This window comes from Perna viridis, chromosome 6, assembly GCF_037379345.1.
Source record: "Perna viridis isolate PV_CMFRI_1.1 ecotype Kerala chromosome 6, ASM3737934v1, whole genome shotgun sequence".
Taxonomy (NCBI): Eukaryota; Metazoa; Mollusca; class Bivalvia; order Mytilida; family Mytilidae; genus Perna; species Perna viridis.
Window position 1 is genome coordinate 31,902,220 of NC_142450.1, and position 16,246 is coordinate 31,918,465.

At 32.5% G+C, this 16,246-nt stretch overlaps 3 protein-coding genes across 3 annotated transcripts; 1 reads left to right on the forward strand and 2 right to left on the reverse strand.

Annotated features, from left to right (window-relative positions):
• Positions 1 to 1,035: 1,035 nt before the first annotated feature.
• Positions 1,036 to 3,646, forward strand: LOC148614567 (uncharacterized). Its single transcript, XM_088586189.1, has 2 exons — positions 1,036 to 1,250; positions 3,203 to 3,646. The coding sequence occupies exons 1-2, from the start codon at positions 1,040 to 1,042 to the stop codon at positions 3,460 to 3,462; spliced, it is 471 nt and encodes a 156-aa protein (XP_088442315.1). The 5' UTR covers positions 1,036 to 1,039; the 3' UTR covers positions 3,463 to 3,646.
• A 4,969-nt stretch (positions 3,647 to 8,615) lies between these two features.
• On the reverse strand, positions 8,616 to 12,117 carry LOC148614568 (uncharacterized). Its single transcript, XM_088586192.1, has 4 exons — positions 11,989 to 12,117; positions 9,881 to 9,964; positions 9,251 to 9,352; positions 8,616 to 8,775 (listed from the first exon to the last, which is right to left on the reverse strand). The coding sequence occupies exons 1-4, from the start codon at positions 12,043 to 12,045 to the stop codon at positions 8,647 to 8,649; spliced, it is 372 nt and encodes a 123-aa protein (XP_088442318.1). The 5' UTR covers positions 12,046 to 12,117; the 3' UTR covers positions 8,616 to 8,646.
• A 1,448-nt stretch (positions 12,118 to 13,565) lies between these two features.
• On the reverse strand, positions 13,566 to 15,757 carry LOC148614569 (uncharacterized). The gene is made up of 4 exons (XM_088586193.1): positions 15,662 to 15,757; positions 14,306 to 14,428; positions 14,014 to 14,127; positions 13,566 to 13,716 (listed from the first exon to the last, which is right to left on the reverse strand). The coding sequence occupies exons 2-4, from the start codon at positions 14,423 to 14,425 to the stop codon at positions 13,588 to 13,590; spliced, it is 363 nt and encodes a 120-aa protein (XP_088442319.1). The 5' UTR covers positions 14,426 to 14,428; positions 15,662 to 15,757; the 3' UTR covers positions 13,566 to 13,587.
• Positions 15,758 to 16,246: the final 489 nt, after the last annotated feature.

The following is a 16,246-nucleotide window of genomic DNA, read 5'->3' on the forward strand; positions in this document are numbered from 1 at the left end:
TTGTTTTGCTCGTCATGCATTCGAAGAGTAATTTAATTTAGTAAAACGTTTAAAACACGCTTACGTCGATAACCTGATTTAAAAAAAATTGTATGTAAGATTACTTGTTTCCTCTCTGTATGTGTATGTGTGATTAACTTCTTCTTGTGCCCAGTCTTCGTGGAGTATGATTCATGGTCGATTTTTCCATGTTGCAATGTGGACTTCGATTAAACAAAGAAATGAACACTACAATGAATTTAGATATGAGATAAAGACTAACTCTAAAGTATCAAGGGTGTGGTAAGAGATATAAAGGACCAAAATTAATTTCAACATATGTTGAATCTGAACTAAACTTATTGGCATATAGTAGCAAGACAGGGCAATTGATATTCTACTTTTGTTCATCTAATTACAAGTTTATTCGAATTCAGTCAATTCGTTATAATGTTTGACTGTAATGTGATATGAAATTTGTTTTGGTTTCGAATTGATTTTACTAAATTTTACCAAATTTAAGAGGAAACCTTCTACGGATTAGCATATTTTAATGTTTCATATTAGTCTTTAAGGTTTTCGTAATATAAACCATAGGTCATGCACACCAAAGTGCATTTTTGTTGAAGCTTCACCAATAATTTAGAATACAACACATACTGCATTTCAGGAAATTTGCTGCTCCTTTTTTTCCTTTTTTGAGAACAAGGAAGGATTTCAACGGTTTTTGCTATCTTAAGATCTTTTATGCTAAAACAATATAAAAGAAAAAAATGATTGGTCAGTGTGCTTGTTTTTGAGATATAAGCATTTGAAATTTTGTCGGGAAAAGGATTTCTCTTGATTTTGCACAGATTTTGTATAAATAGGTTTAATGTATTAAAAACATCCAAATATATGTGTGTAACATTAAATATTTTACGGAGTGTATAATGAAGTTAGGAAAAGAGAAGTGGGTTAACTGAGCAAAAATATCTATGTTATGAAATAGGTAAAACCAAAGGGGTTCAAAAAAAACATGCCAATTCTGCAAATTCTCTTTCTCAATATTGATATCAAAATGATTTACATTTCAGAAATTAAATGTTATGACCCCGGTGATGTCTATAATTCTTCCTACACCCTGTCTGGTCTTAGGACAGGAAATATAGCAAACTATACATGTAATCCAGGATCACAACAACAAGCAGGGGACGCTGTCCGAATTTGTGAAGCGAATGGGACATGGAGTGGTGTTCCAATTGTCTGTAGGAGTGCACATACTTGTTCACGTTAGTATTCAAAATCACAAACATAAATTATATTATATCTTTATTTTTTATTGTAAGATTCCAAACAGAACGATCTCTTAGAATAAAAAAAACACAAAATTTTATGAACTAAGGGCCAGATAGAGCAAAAACAATATACAAATTATGATTTTGTCTAGAGAATTGTACAACAGTACCGATAAAGATGTAACTCTTTGAGAAAATATAAATAAGCAATATTTTCAGACAATGAATGACCTTAAACATAAATAGAGTGTGTAGTAGTATAGTAAATGGAATCAGAACGAACACAATTCGCTACATAATCAGGTAAATACTTGTGACGTATTAAAATTTTTATCGATTACATGTAGTTAATCTTTGTGTAAAAATCTGACTAAAAACATAAACAAACATTGTACGAAAAAGAAGCTATACAAAGTATGGAGTAATTATGTTTTTAATACTTTGAGTTGAAGTCAGACACGGGGATCCTTAATCCAAAATTCAACCACCTTTGTGGATCTCTCCATATTCCATTTGATTGAAATCATCGAGACAATGGTTTGTTAATCTGGAATATTGACTTATATTGAGAAAAGGTTGTTTGGAGCGATCCACAAAGATAATGCTTGTAAGATTTTAGATTGAGGGACTCTTTGTCTTGCATCCACACCGAATAATTAAAAAAAACAAGTTAAGTTCTTCAATGCGTAAGATCAACTTGAAATGTTTCACCATTGATAAAAAAAATTAAAACGTCACAAGTATTCACTTGATTCACCATACACAATCTGTGTATGTTTAAAATATTATTAATTGACTGAGAATTTTGCTAATTTATATTTTCTTGTAGTGTAACTTCTTTATCGTAATTGTTGTACAGTCCTTTACAAAAATATATATTGATTTTGCTTTTCCCATGACTGCTTGTCCCAGTTTGCTGGTTGGTAGTTTCCTTTAGATTTTACACAATAGCAGTGAATGGACTAGAAAACAATACGCATATAAAGCTGATTATAAGGGTCAACGCAAGACTTAGCTCAACGTTTGTTTTCGACTCGTATATTGTGTAAAATTCTTTACTCATTTTCATGTCAATACTATGATATGTCTTTTTTTAACTGCACTCCTTTTCAATTTTTCAAACTTGATTTAATACGACGTGTGTTTACTAATTCTTATCCCATAGTTTAGAGATGCTTGTAAAAAGGTAAGAAAGTTGTCTGAGTTTAAGTGCTGTCAGTGACGGTAAATCATCAACAAGTTTACTGTCAATGCATTTTAATAGTTTGTCAAAGGAAAACGGTTGCGGTATAATAGATATCATTTACATATGTAGAATAAGCATCATTATGCAATTCCATAAGATATATCATAACAATACTAAAAAGAAACCTAACTGGTCAAATATTCTGAAAACCACTAATTCCACTTCCCATAGGCTTCTATGCTCATTTCACAATATTCAATGGCTTCTCTGGACTTTACCTTAACTTTAACCTGCAGAGGACTATATATCAGCATGATTCTACACATGTCAGCTCACAATCCTCAGAATGGCATGTGGGGTTAGCAGACTTGCAGTGCAGTACTGGTCACCGGAAGTGAAGGGTCTATAAATAGCACGGGAAATCCCAGTGTTTTCACAAGATAGGGGTATATTTAAAAATCATTATGGAGATTAGGCTTCACATCACAAGAAGCAAAATGCACCTATAAAATGTACAGAAATGTTTTTCCTTTCAGAAACTGTTAAAATTTTTTAAATAAGATGAGAACTTTTTTTCACAGCACTATGAGGAACAGGGGTAATTTCTGCGTAGGACTATTTTTGCATACGTTCCAAATGCTCATTGGTTGAATTGGTGGTCTGTAACCTTATGCATGAACTACATTATATAAAGATCTGACACAAGAACAGAAAAAACCTACAATTCTTTTTTTTTTTATCTTATTTGTTTTCCTTGTAGCATCTTTGCCTGTTTTGTATACTGCTGAGACTTTAGCTGAAAAAATTGAACAAATGAAGAAAGAAATCATGATTGAAAAGAAAGCAACAAATGCTTTCAAAAGAACACTAACCTCAGCAGATGACTCGAGACCTTCATCTAGATATATTGGAATGACAGGTGTTGTACTGTTATGCTCAATCGTAGCAGCTCTCGTTATTCCTGACTTGTTTGCTTTTGCGCAACATATCCGAAACTATCCACACATTTATAGGAGATGAGTTTTGTGGAAGCATGGAATGACTATATAGGCTCATCTCAGAGATAACACGTATTTTTTATATATAAGAAACTTTAACTAAGTATGCAGTTTAAAGACATTGTTTTGATTTTAAATTTATCAAATTTCATGTAGTTTCAAAGTTTCCGCTGAAGAACATGTATAATAAATGATCTAATGAGAGTAGAAACTAGGCAAAAAAATTCAAAGGATAACCATAATGTGGATTCTAGTATAAACAAAATACACAATGAGGAAATGTACAATAAAGTACACTAAAATATACACAGCTAAAAGTGCCACATAAGAAATCATATGGTTATCATATATTACGAGCGTGCTATGATAATCATATGCTTCACTTTTAATATGATAATTGTATATAAAATGTCCTACTGATAAATCAAATATGTCTAATAACGGCTTCGCTTGAAGAAATTATGTCTTTCTTTATAGACTTAGCAAAACAATTAGCCTGTATTAAAAAAATTTCGGAGCGACGGAGAAAGAGACTAATATTCTGTCCTCACAGCACGTCGTATTTATTTTCATTGTACGGCCTGTGATGAAAACTGTATATTGATCGTGTACATGTATTTTGAATCAAAGGGAAAAGTCTTTCTATATTCAGTGTTGCTCTTTTACAGTAACATATAGACAAGATGGAAACCTTAATGTTACATAGTTTTTCAAGTATATAACTGGCACTATTTACATGTAGCAATTAATCAGATTGAGGTGATAAAAAAACTCACTTAAAACGGCAACCCTTATCTATAAACAATTATTTTAGAACTTGATAAAATTATCAGAATAAAGATCTAAAAGTGATTGTGGGTTTCCAGACTGCGGAAAGACAATACCATTAGCATTAGATTTTAGAATAAGTAGAATTATAATATATAACAGCCCAAAACGTGATTGTTTGGAAGAGCTAATGTCACATGCGGGGTAGGTGAAAAAATATACAATAAATATGACATGCGGTTCCCATGCCGGTTAGGTACACCATAACGGTATACGAGTTTTTTTTTGTTTTTGTTTTTTTTCGTGAACAAAAACTTTTGTAGTGATGACTTTAATCTCTTGTATCAGCATAACGTCGTTCCAGAATTTAATTTTTTAAGAAATTAAGCACGGTAAAAAAGTCAATTTGCGTTCTTTCGGCAAGCCCTGGTATAACGTATAAGTTATGATATGAAAGGTGCTAAAGAGATGTAGCAACTGATTACGCGAAAGTATACAGAATGAAAAGAAATGTTTTTCGTATAGTGGAGTCCCTTTTAAATTTAGATTTGCATTTAAATAAGGAGAAAAGTTAAGCATAAAACTCGTGTTTCCTATTGAATAGATAGCTAATCTGCATGTTTTTAGAACACCACGAGATTATTTAAACCAGCTTTGGTATTAAATTTACCTTTACGTTGATATATACTTTCAAACAGAAAGGAAACATGTCATTATTTACAAAACCATTTTTTCTATATTACAGTCTTTTACAATTTAAACCACACACACGTAACGGTTTAGAAGCATAAATCAATAGTGTGCAATGAAGGTTTGATATTTTGGTTATAGGCTTATATAACTCCTACGTCAAGAATTGCAATAAACATTAAAATTCTCTACACAGAAAAGGAAATAAAAAAAAAATCTCACCTGGAAAGAAAATATCCAAATAGAATCCTTAAAAGTCATCATGAACACGTGGATCATTACGGTGTATCCATCTGTTTCATGAAACTGATTTGTTCAACGTTTTACAATTGTTACATGATTGTCCTTTCTTTCCTCTTTCGTCTTCCCAGGACATCTCGTAGCCGATTTTTGTTTTGTGACTTTCATGTCATCAATCTTTTTTATGATCTACTCTTTATATTTTGACGCAGGGCATGTGGTTTACAATGGAAAATAGAATGCACAATGTGCTAATGTGCTTGAGGTTATTTCTTCACAGTCAGAAAAACAAACCAGTGTGAAATAAAAGTCAATGTTTTGATTTATGTTATGAGAATGACGTTATAGCTGATCTGATACAAAAAAAAGGGAACATCTTTTAGCTAGCCCCTTTTATCTCAGTTTCCGCTATATAAATGACGTATTATTGTTTATTATCGTTTAAAAAGCCTAGTTTTGGGATTTTATGCAAAGAACCTGAGATGAAGGATACTACAGACACTTTGTAGTCAGCCTCATAACTTGACCTACACTTAGATATCGATGGTGATGGAAAACAATTGACCAAACTAAACGACCAAGGCGATGACTTTTTATTCAGAATTGTCAACTTTTCTTTCATCTCTGGCAACACCCTTTCAGAGTTTTCATATCACAGTTCGTACGTTATACCAGAGCTTGTCGTAACTGCACAGACTTTTTGTATCGCGCTAGTTCTCTTACAATTTGGGCTGGCTTTTGGAACAGGGTAATGTTGCTACAAAATTGATTTCAATACTACAGAAGTTTTATGGCCGTCATCATGAACTCGTGGATCGTTACGGTGTGTTCTTCTGCACCATGAAAGCTGATTTATTCAACGTGTCAAAGTTTTCCTTTCCTTTTTCGTCTAACTTGGACTTGACTTTTTATGAGCAATTCGGCTGGTGTTTCCAAAAAAAAAAAAAAAACTGAGTACACTTACCCTATCGGTGCACCAGTTTTTAGTGGAGCCCGAGTTGCTCATTCGGTCTTTTTTAATTTCTATGTATTATTGTGGTTATATTATGTTCTTTGTTGTGTGTGCCTATTCTCCATGTCTGGTCGTTGTCCCTGGATTACATTCTTTCCGATAGAATCTTGGTTCCCTTGATAACTCTTAAAAAAGACATAAAAAACCCAAACATACATAAATAGTAAGCAGAAACAATAAGATAAAATCACTAAACAAACTCAGTCATAATATTAAACCTAGGGTATTAAACATGTCCACATATAAGAAATTTTAGTAAACACGTCTTACTTAAACAGCACATTTATGGGAGCGTCGTTCAAATTTATGAGCTAAATTCCTCTTCAAATCAGATATTCTTTTTTAACCCATCTATTATAATCGTATTCTTCTCTCGTGAAAAGGACAATTCAATTGACAGATGTATTGATTTAATATTGTTTCTACCTTCGCGGATCATTTCATTTGCGAGTTTGTATAACAAACCTGAGGATTTTGACTTTCTAATAGTGAACTTCCCCTTTCTAAGTTACAATACACCAACATTTCTACATATGGAGGATCTTCCACAGTTACTGTCAAGCCTGTGATCTGAACATGAAATTTCTCTGCAGAGCGCGGATATTGCTAAATACTTCATCAGGAGTATGTTCAGCCTTTGTTAATATAATCACTACAGAAGTTTTTCGGTCGACATTACAATCTGATCGAGTGATATGAAGATTCTTTCTCCCAGATAAGACAAGATATCTTCAGTTAGATTCGAGGTTTTACCGGGTTGACTACCCACTGAACGTGGCATCTACTAGACGAAGTAAAGTAGTTCCTATGACACAAGTCAAAATGACTATGTAATAGGATTCACTATGGTTCTCTATAACAATTATAAATCACACTGCTTTCCTGAGAGTGCGTTGAAAGTACCAAAGTTTTACTTAAGCTTACATTCCAGTGTTTGGAGAGATACGATTTAACGGAAATGAATGCGTTTGAAAATTCTATAAGGCCACATAAAACAAAATATCTTACCAAATGTAGAACTTATTTCGTTTGCATGTTTGCGAATATCAATTATTGGATGATTCCTCTCTGACAAGTGTCGGTCTATCTATGGTTATTACGTTTATATCGTTTTTCTTCATCTGGACTTTTCACACAAACTGGTTTAAAGAGTATGTTGAAACCAATATCCAAAATGATGGCAACAAGTCTGTATAATGATGAGGTTGAATCAGAAACAGGAGTGTAAAGATTTGTTTTATAAAGGGAGTGTAGTAGAGTGAGAGATATAGAATAGGTTTTTGTATGAAAGGAAGGAGACCATCTATGGAGACATCATATAATTTAGGTGACGTATAGTGGCGATGCCATGACTCCTTTCCCGTCTTGGATTTTTGCCAAATAAATTCATCACATTTATGCTATTGTTATATTGGCTTGAAAGGTTTCCTATAATTTTGATGTTGTCATTGCATCCGTAAGGTATTGCAGTACCTAGTCTGCGTATCCAATACTCAACTCTTTCCCTACGATAGTTTTTACTGAGAACGGGACTGTTCGTAGAATGGTAATTTTTTTTCTCTAAAATACGACCTTTCATAGAGAGGATTGAATGATCTTGTTGATTAAATTATTGATTAACTGTCGGGAATGTGGTGGTATTTATTCCCGAACAATGACCGCACATTCTTTTGTTTAATCGTTCTTGTGTTTCACCGACATATACTAAACCACATAAGTTGCATTCTAATCCATATACTAAGCTTGTTGATTTGCAACGTAAGTCATCGTGAATACTTGTATGAAAGGTTGTGTTTGTAAGAGAACTAGAGAAGTAAGAGTCGGTTATAATACCACATTTGGATGTAGTACAATGTGGTTCGTCATCGTTGTAGTCAAATATATCATTTGAAGTGATGGAACATGGTTTGATTATTTTGAAATAGTCAGAAGTTTTTTACTGGGATAGATGGTCTGCAGACTTAACGTAAGATTGGGTACTTTCTGTAGGAATATCACTATCCATACCAGATGTGAGCGTGCTTAGATTCACTTCTGGGTACACCACAGTCTTACAAGACAACAGTGTTTCCGATCTGCTGTCAGGTCGGACATTTTTATACTGGGCGACGTCATAGGCAGTTTTTTCTTTCATTCCTCTTGTTAAAACCATTAATTTTTAAAATTGTATTACTGGGTTGATGATACCCTCGGGGACAAAATCCACCAGCAGAGGTATCGACCAATGGTGTGTAATTAATCATGGTTATAACGGTAATCAGGAAATTTTTCAGTGTATGTAATGTCAACGAACTATTCTTTTTACGTTTTATATGTTAAAAATCACCAACAAAAATACCGAAGCATAACACAGGGCAATTCAGTAATAATTCAGTATTATCAGAAGATATGGTCAAAGCCTAAAAGCAGGAAATAGAGATTATCAAATTACAGCAGAATAAATTACAAATTTGTAATAACCAATATTGAAGGTGAAACATTCACAATTCTTTTATTTCAAATTCTAAAAACTCTATATACATTTTGATTACACTCATTTATACCAAAGTAACCATCTCTCACTGCTAAATCATCTGGTGACCACACGGTATAATGACTTTGACTAACTTGGTATAGTATCAAACTCTACAATACAATAACGAAATAAAGGAAAAAAAAAGACTTTTCTGCGGATATTGTAACTTAGGGCTTATAATGGAAATATGAAAAATTCCATGTTATATTTTATTAAAGAAAATGACATGCGTTTTGCCAGACACAATGTTCAATTGTTCACTATTGAAATGATATGGATTGTTCCGGACGTTGACACAACGGCATTGTCAAATATGAAACTTTTGGTAATAAATTACGAGAATTTAAAGAGTGATGATAAAAATGTGTTGTTAATAAGACGTCTGGTTGGAAATATTCAGTTGCATAATTAGTATCTCTGATTGATACTACAACATGAATGCTTTATTATGCTCACGAATTCCAAAAGTAATCTTATTCCAGTGGCGGAGATTTTGAAAGGGGGTGATTCTGACCACAGTTGACTTTAAACTGTTTTTAATTTAATGGGTCAAACAATGTACACCTCTATTTTTACTCTTTTTACCTCGATCCTCTGAAGTGTCCGTGGATTTTGTGTATCTTTAACGTCTTGGTCAGTCAGAGGCATAGCATAACAGTCCTTTTCTATTTGTAAGATAATTAGATGCTGAAAAATAATATACTTCAAAACTATTTCTTTTTAGATGGTTTGATTCTAATAATGTGAATTTAGTAAAAGAGACCTGTTCACACCTAAATGGGCAGTTTATATTGCAACTGTTCTAGATAATACTCACTTACAATATGGCGGGTGCCGCTGGCGGAGCCAGGCATGCTTACCATTTCGGGACTTTTGATGTCACTCCGATCTTTATTTTATAGGAATTCACATTGCTATTGCTTTATTTTTTTGTGTGACGTCTTTTTTCTCTTATCTTTAGTTTTTATGTGTAATCTTTTTATTCGATTCTCTGCAATGTGTATGTAGATCGTATACGTTTCATTTAGGTCGTGTTTTATGATTTTGGCGTATTTGAATTTCCCACTGCTGATACGTCGATATTTTTACTGATATATTTATACACAAACAGGAAAAGGACAGACTCGAAAAGTCAATTTAAAAAATAAAGGTCAAACGCTCACTTGTATTACATTTTATAATCATTAGACACTTAGCATTTTCACTATAACATACCTCAAATGAGTTAGGTCTAAAATGAAAGATAGTTCCATGAAATACTCCTGGTTCAGCCGTAGGTCTACAAGTTGTCTGGCGTACCTATTGAAAGTACAAAGAGTAATCAAGGGAACCAAGGTTATATCGGTAATCAAAAAAATACAATCCCGGAACAAAGACCAGACATGGAAAACAGACATACACAACAAAGAACATAAAGTAACTAAAATCATACATGCAAGAAACAAATGAGCAACTCGGACTCCAATAAAAACTGGGAGCATGGACCAGGTGCATCGGTAGGGTAAGCGTCCTCTGCTTTTCGAGAAACACCCACCGCTCATAAAAAGTCAAGTCCGGGGTACACAAAATGGAAAAGAAAAACTATGATCCGTTGAATAAATCAGTTTTCATAGTGCAGGTGGATACAGCATAACGATCCACGAGTTCATGATGACTACCATAAAACTTCTGTAGTGATGACTTCAATCTTGTAGCAACATACCCCTGTTCCAGAAGCCTATTTGTTAGAGTTCTAGCGCGATACAAAAAGTCTGCGTAGTTTCGGCAAGCTCTGGCATAACATATGAGTTGTGATATGAACACTCCATACGCAGGTGCTGAAGGGATGTTGCAACAGATAAAAGAAAAGTTGACAATTCTGAATGAAAAGTCATCAAGTTTGTCGTAAAGTTTGGTCAATAGTTTTCCTTTACCATCGATTTCTAAGTATAAGTCAAGATAAGAGGCTGACCTCACAGTGTCTGTAGTATCATTTATCTCAAGTTCTTTGTGGTAGATGCGATGTATTATATCCCCGAAATTAGGATTGTTTAAATATAATACGTCATCTATATAGCGGAAACCGAGATTAAAGGATCTAGCCAAACGATAATCTTTCTTTCGGATCAAATCAGCTTTAAAGTCAGCCTCATAAGAGTGAAGGAATAGGTCAGCAAGTAAAGGAGCACAACTTGTTCCCATTGGAATGCCAACCTTTGGTGAAAAACACGTCCACCACACTGAACAAATATATTGTCGATTAAAAGTTCCAGCATTTTGTAAACATCTTCCTCTCTATATTTAGAAGATGATTTGGAATAATTTCTTACAAAGTATGAGGAATCTCTATAAAGAACTATATATTTGTATCAAGGTGTACCATCTTTTTTGGAAAACAACGATGTATAATGTTTTTAAGTCGGGATTTTAACTGAGTATTGGGAATAGAAATATACAGTGTTGAAATGTCATAGGTTTTAATGCTATTATATTCTGATCATAGTCTTGAACTGATTGTCTCCAACAGATCTTTCGAAATTTTTCAGGATCCACATTGAATTAATACCACAACGGGAGTAACAAGAGTTGTGGTAGGACTGCAGATCCTCTTTGACAGTTGTGAGTATAGAAGTTAATAATTTTGAAAGAGGTTTGGTGGTACAATTTGCAGATCCAGCTATGAAACGTTGTTGGTATGGATTCCAATACATAGACTGTAAAGCACAATCATCGTTCTTGGTAGAAAGACCAGAAGAAGAAAGCATATATAAATGGAAGTTGGTTGTTTCGATTATTTTTAAGCAAAACGAAGGCTCATTTGTATGAAAGAGTAGTTACTATAGTCACTAAATAACTTTGTTTACGATTTAATATCAAACTATTAAGTTTACGTATTTGTAAGAATCAGGTAAAATGGTAAAATCAGAAACATGATAATGTAATATCATTCAAGGATGCTTTCCCTATTTGAAAAGTCCATTATTTGATATCTACATCACTGGCTTTGCAATATAATGCTAACAAAATAAATATGGGTTTTGACAGAGTTACCTGGCCTTCAAATGTTCATTTTCAGTGTATTTCAATGAAATTATAACTCAATACACTAACTTGATATGAAAAATATTATTTTATTCGTCCTTGATTCTGATGGTGCAAATATACAAATTACATTATCAAAATGATGGCTTTTTTCATACCATGTTTCGCCCACTGCCTGATTCTTACAAAGATACAATTTAGTGAATGACCATGCTATGTTAAGTTGTAAGATGTGCTTTCGTTAACTTTGTTATGTCGTTGTGTTATGAGAAGTATTGTAGTTCTACTGATGTAATACTCACAATTAAACAGAGGAAAGTTAACCGAATAAGTTTATTCCAATTCATGTTCGAAATCATAACATTCTACATGTTACCACATATCCTTATCATATGTCGTGTTCTTATCAGTCATGATATTTCTGTCTGTACATTCGTTCAAAAACAACTGTTTGAAATAATTGGAAAAAAGACAAACAGGCAGTGTTTGCTAATTTTAATTGTTTTTCTTGTTGTTTAGTTGCAAAATTTTATGTATTCATTCGTTTATCAATGTTTACATGCAGTACATTTAACATTCAGTTATACAAAGTACAATAAATGGATCTTTGTTCAAACTTTTAACGATTAAACGTTACGGTTAATATTTATACATAACAATATTTTGGATCTTCATTTATTATTTGATCATCTTTAAAGAGCTGTAAAACTGCTAGAACCTATATTATGAAAGGCTATTTATAGCTTTCTGAATACTGTCAATGTTTAAACATTTCTCCACATATCACTTTAAAGGACATTTCGTATCTTTGTATTGACGGAATTATCAGTATTAATAAATAATCAAACTGTCGATCAAATTTGTGTCATTTAATATTTTGCACATAATTAGATAAATATGAATTGAACTGTATTATTTCAACAAATGTATGACATACTGTGAATTCCTAATTTGAAATGTAGATCGCAGTATTGTTTTTTCATGATTGTACACACTAGAGATCCAAAAGTTGAAATGTTGGTAAAGAGAGAGTACATCCTAAATAGATCAGAATATTGTTTTACTGTAAGTCGATGAATTTAAGGGTGCTTTCCATTATAAGGTTCATTCAACTTTAACCACAGACTCGTTTCCCAATAGTGGTATGTCTGAGACGACGAACCAGACAAACCGCAATCAGAATAAAGAAAGTTGATTTGCACCAGTTAATGGAGAAGAAGCCTTAAACTATTGAACCAATACGTAAAACGTAACAAGTAGGATGAAAACAAATACTCACAAAAGTAGTAAAGGGGAAATCTTTCAAGTTAACTTTTCAGTTGCAAACTCGTTCACATATGTAACATATCGATGTCAGAAAACGAATATTCTTTGAACAGCCAAACGTGAGTTGGATTGACTATACCATATGTTGTTAGATAAGATAACCAGACATTTTCGTCTTTTATGAATAGTTTCACTCTTTTTTTTCGAACCTTTCAAAATTTGCTTTATGGTATTGGTTTTACCCATCATGGAAGACTTGTATGATGACTTGTAGAAATTTAATTGTTCGTTGCCTGGCTTTTAATGGATGACTGTGTCATTGGCAATCATGCCAAAATCTCATATTTTAAAATCTTTACTTTAGATAAAAGAAGCAAAGGACGAAATAGACATGCAACAATACCAGGCAGATAAATATTGAAACTTGAAATGAACTAGACGTCATGAAAGATAAATACATTAGGTAAATCTTCCATGTTGGCCTGTGCCCTATGAGTTGAAACAATAAATGTTAAAACGTAATACAAGTTTGTCTATAATTTAAGTGGTACAGCCAAGGCTTTATGGAAGGTCAGACAAGGCAAACTATTGATATTAACAGAATAAGGCGTAATACAGTCTGATTATGTTTTATATCATAATCTGAATACTCTATATACATCGTGGTTACATTCTTTGACTCCAAAATATCCGTCTCTTACAGCAAGATCATCAGGTGACCACCTTACATAATGACCGTTGGCCACTTGACTAAGTAAGAAATTCTGAAATGAAAATTGTTATCACCAAATGTGTTTAAGATATGATATTTTGATTATCAAGGATCATAATATCATATCATAAACACATTTGTAAAGTGGTCATCTTCATCACAATAACTACAAAAAGAGATTCCATCACTGTACGTATTTTGAAGTACTATCAAATATTCGTTAAAATATGAAACGAAATAATGTCTTTTAATTTTCTAATTTATATGGAAAATGTTTCTTTTCGTAAGAGGTGTTTAGCAAGGCTGTTGAAGATATGAAAATTCACACAATAAGTTAAAACAATCTTGCCTCTAACAGAACAAGTTTTGATGCAATTTGTGTATCCTTTGTATCTTGCTCAGTTAAAGGCATGGCGTAACATGCATTAATTTTTCCATATCTGTTTTCCATGATGAGAAGATTCTAAAAGCAAAAAAATAAAGGTTACGAATAAATCATGCATGACAAAATAAATAGATTCAAAAGACCAAAATGAAGAACTATTTCATATCATATCTTTCTCTTTTTTCTAACACAAATAATCTACAGTTACTATTATATTGTTAATATAATAAAAAGATGTAATTAAAGTTGAATGTACCTCAGCAGAAAATGGCCTATAGTGAAAGGTTATTGCATGCCAAACACCTGGTTCCATGGTCGGTTTAGGTGTTACAACCCTGGTCGTTGATCTGAGTGCTATTGCGTCTATGCAACACATAAACTATATCATTCAAATTAAAGGAAAACGAATTAATGAATAAGAATGACAAAATATAAAATTTCAATTCTTCTGAAAAAAAAAGGCCATTTTAATTTTTCTCCATGGCTTTTTATTTGAATGAGGTCACAGTTCCTTTTAAAAAAATCCATATGCTTATGAACGCATTTGAAAATATAATTACTTATGAATTAGTTTGAATCATTTACACAGTAACAAAACGTAGTACATAAAAATTATCAGATATGCCATTCAATTAATATATGTATATTAAAGCGTAAGAAAAAAAGTAAACAAGGGAATCATCAGGATACAAGTGTTAACCAAAAGAAAGGATAAAAACTATACAGGGAAAATAGACAAACAGAACAAAGAACATAACAGGTATAAGTAAAAAAACAAAAGTAAATGTGCAACGCAGAATCCAGTAAGAACTGGGACAAGTAAAGTTATTGTGTGTGTGTGTTATTTGTTGGTGTTGTGTTATACGAAAATTATACGAATATGTAGTGAATCAAAACGTTCAATATTGTAGAAATGTTTTCATATACATATACATGTATACTTTTGAATTCATAATTGTTGTTTACAATAAGATTTGTATCTATTTGCCTTCCTGTGTCTTGTTTCATTGTTAGATCCTCGCAAAACTCTTTCAGTTTGAAATGCTTGATAAAAATTCTAGATCTGAGCTTATTATGTGTTTCCAACTCGACTCGAAAACAGTGAAACCTTCGAATCCATTACACGTCTGGCCGGATTTCCACGCCAGGTACTCTGAAGAATGTAGACCTAGAGTAAGGGTCACAACTCTTACAAATCATTGGAACGTTTGTATTCCACAAGTAACCTGCCAACGGACTGATTTTATTTTGTTTCAAATGAAAGCATGATAGGCTTTGGTGAAATTAAATATTATATCTAATATCGTGCAAATGATAGGCTAACACTGTGTTACGAAATATTTTTTAGGGATTTTAGTGGTTTATATATACAAAGACAGTCGAATTGTTATTTAATTATAAGTAAAATATTTGTATTACAGCTTTTGATATAGTATATCATCATTGTTGCATAACTATCAATTTCTACAGCTATATAACTGTTATGAAATCACTATGTATTAATATAAATTACTTCCAAACATTAATAATGGCATTGAACTACATAATTATTGTTATTAAATTCTTACGTTAAAAGGACAAATGAGTTTTTGATTAAAAGAAAGCACTTTACCTGTGAAATATATAATCACAGCCAATATAAACACTTAACAGTTCTATTCATTATTCTAAAGGAAAAATAAGCTCAGGCCTTATCAGCCAGTCAAAAGATAGAACAACATGTATACGTTCAACAAATGGTCGAAGCACAACACGCATGTATACATGTACTTTATTAACCATTTTTGTACTATTAAAGTACTGAAACACTCTGATAGGTAAATTTAGTATTAAGAGTTGAAAAATCATAGGGATTGATGCTATTACATTCAGAAAATAGTCAAGCATTGACAGTTTTCTTAACAATTTATTTATTTCACTCATGATATTTTACCCTTTCTTGGACATTAATAAATATTCAACTTACTAAATGGGAAATGGCTCAATTAGGGATATACTAAAGAACGCGTAATATTGTTTTTTTGAAAAGTATTCGCTGTTCCTGACTTTCAAAAGTAAATTGGGATGTGGCAAATTCACAAAAAGCAGTATTGTTCAAAAAGGTTAATATATTTCTATGTTACTGCGATTCGGTTTAACCAACCATTTCATTTTGAAATGGCTGTACCAATCAGAAGAAAATATAGTGGTTTATTTT

Bases quoted from the DNA above. Each gene is read 5' to 3' on its own strand.
- LOC148614567 (XM_088586189.1), top strand. From the start codon at position 1,040: ATGATTTACATTTCAGAAATTAAATGTTATGACCCCGGTGATGTCTAT. The intron at 1,251-3,202 runs GTTAGTATTCAA...TTTTCCTTGTAG, and splicing joins GAGTGCACATACTTGTTCAC to CATCTTTGCCTGTTTTGTAT.
- LOC148614568 (XM_088586192.1), bottom strand. From the start codon at position 12,045: ATGATTTCGAACATGAATTGGAATAAACTTATTCGGTTAACTTTCCTC. The intron at 9,353-9,880 runs GTATGTTATAGT...ATTATTTTTCAG, and splicing joins TTAGACCTAACTCATTTGAG to CATCTAATTATCTTACAAAT. The intron at 8,776-9,250 runs GTAAAAAGAGTA...ATTGTATTGTAG, and splicing joins GGACACTTCAGAGGATCGAG to AGTTTGATACTATACCAAGT.
- LOC148614569 (XM_088586193.1), bottom strand. From the start codon at position 14,425: ATGTGTTGCATAGACGCAATAGCACTCAGATCAACGACCAGGGTTGTA. The intron at 14,128-14,305 runs GTACATTCAACT...TTTTGCTTTTAG, and splicing joins ATAGGCCATTTTCTGCTGAG to AATCTTCTCATCATGGAAAA. The intron at 13,717-14,013 runs GCAAGATTGTTT...TTTTCATTTCAG, and splicing joins CAAAACTTGTTCTGTTAGAG to AATTTCTTACTTAGTCAAGT.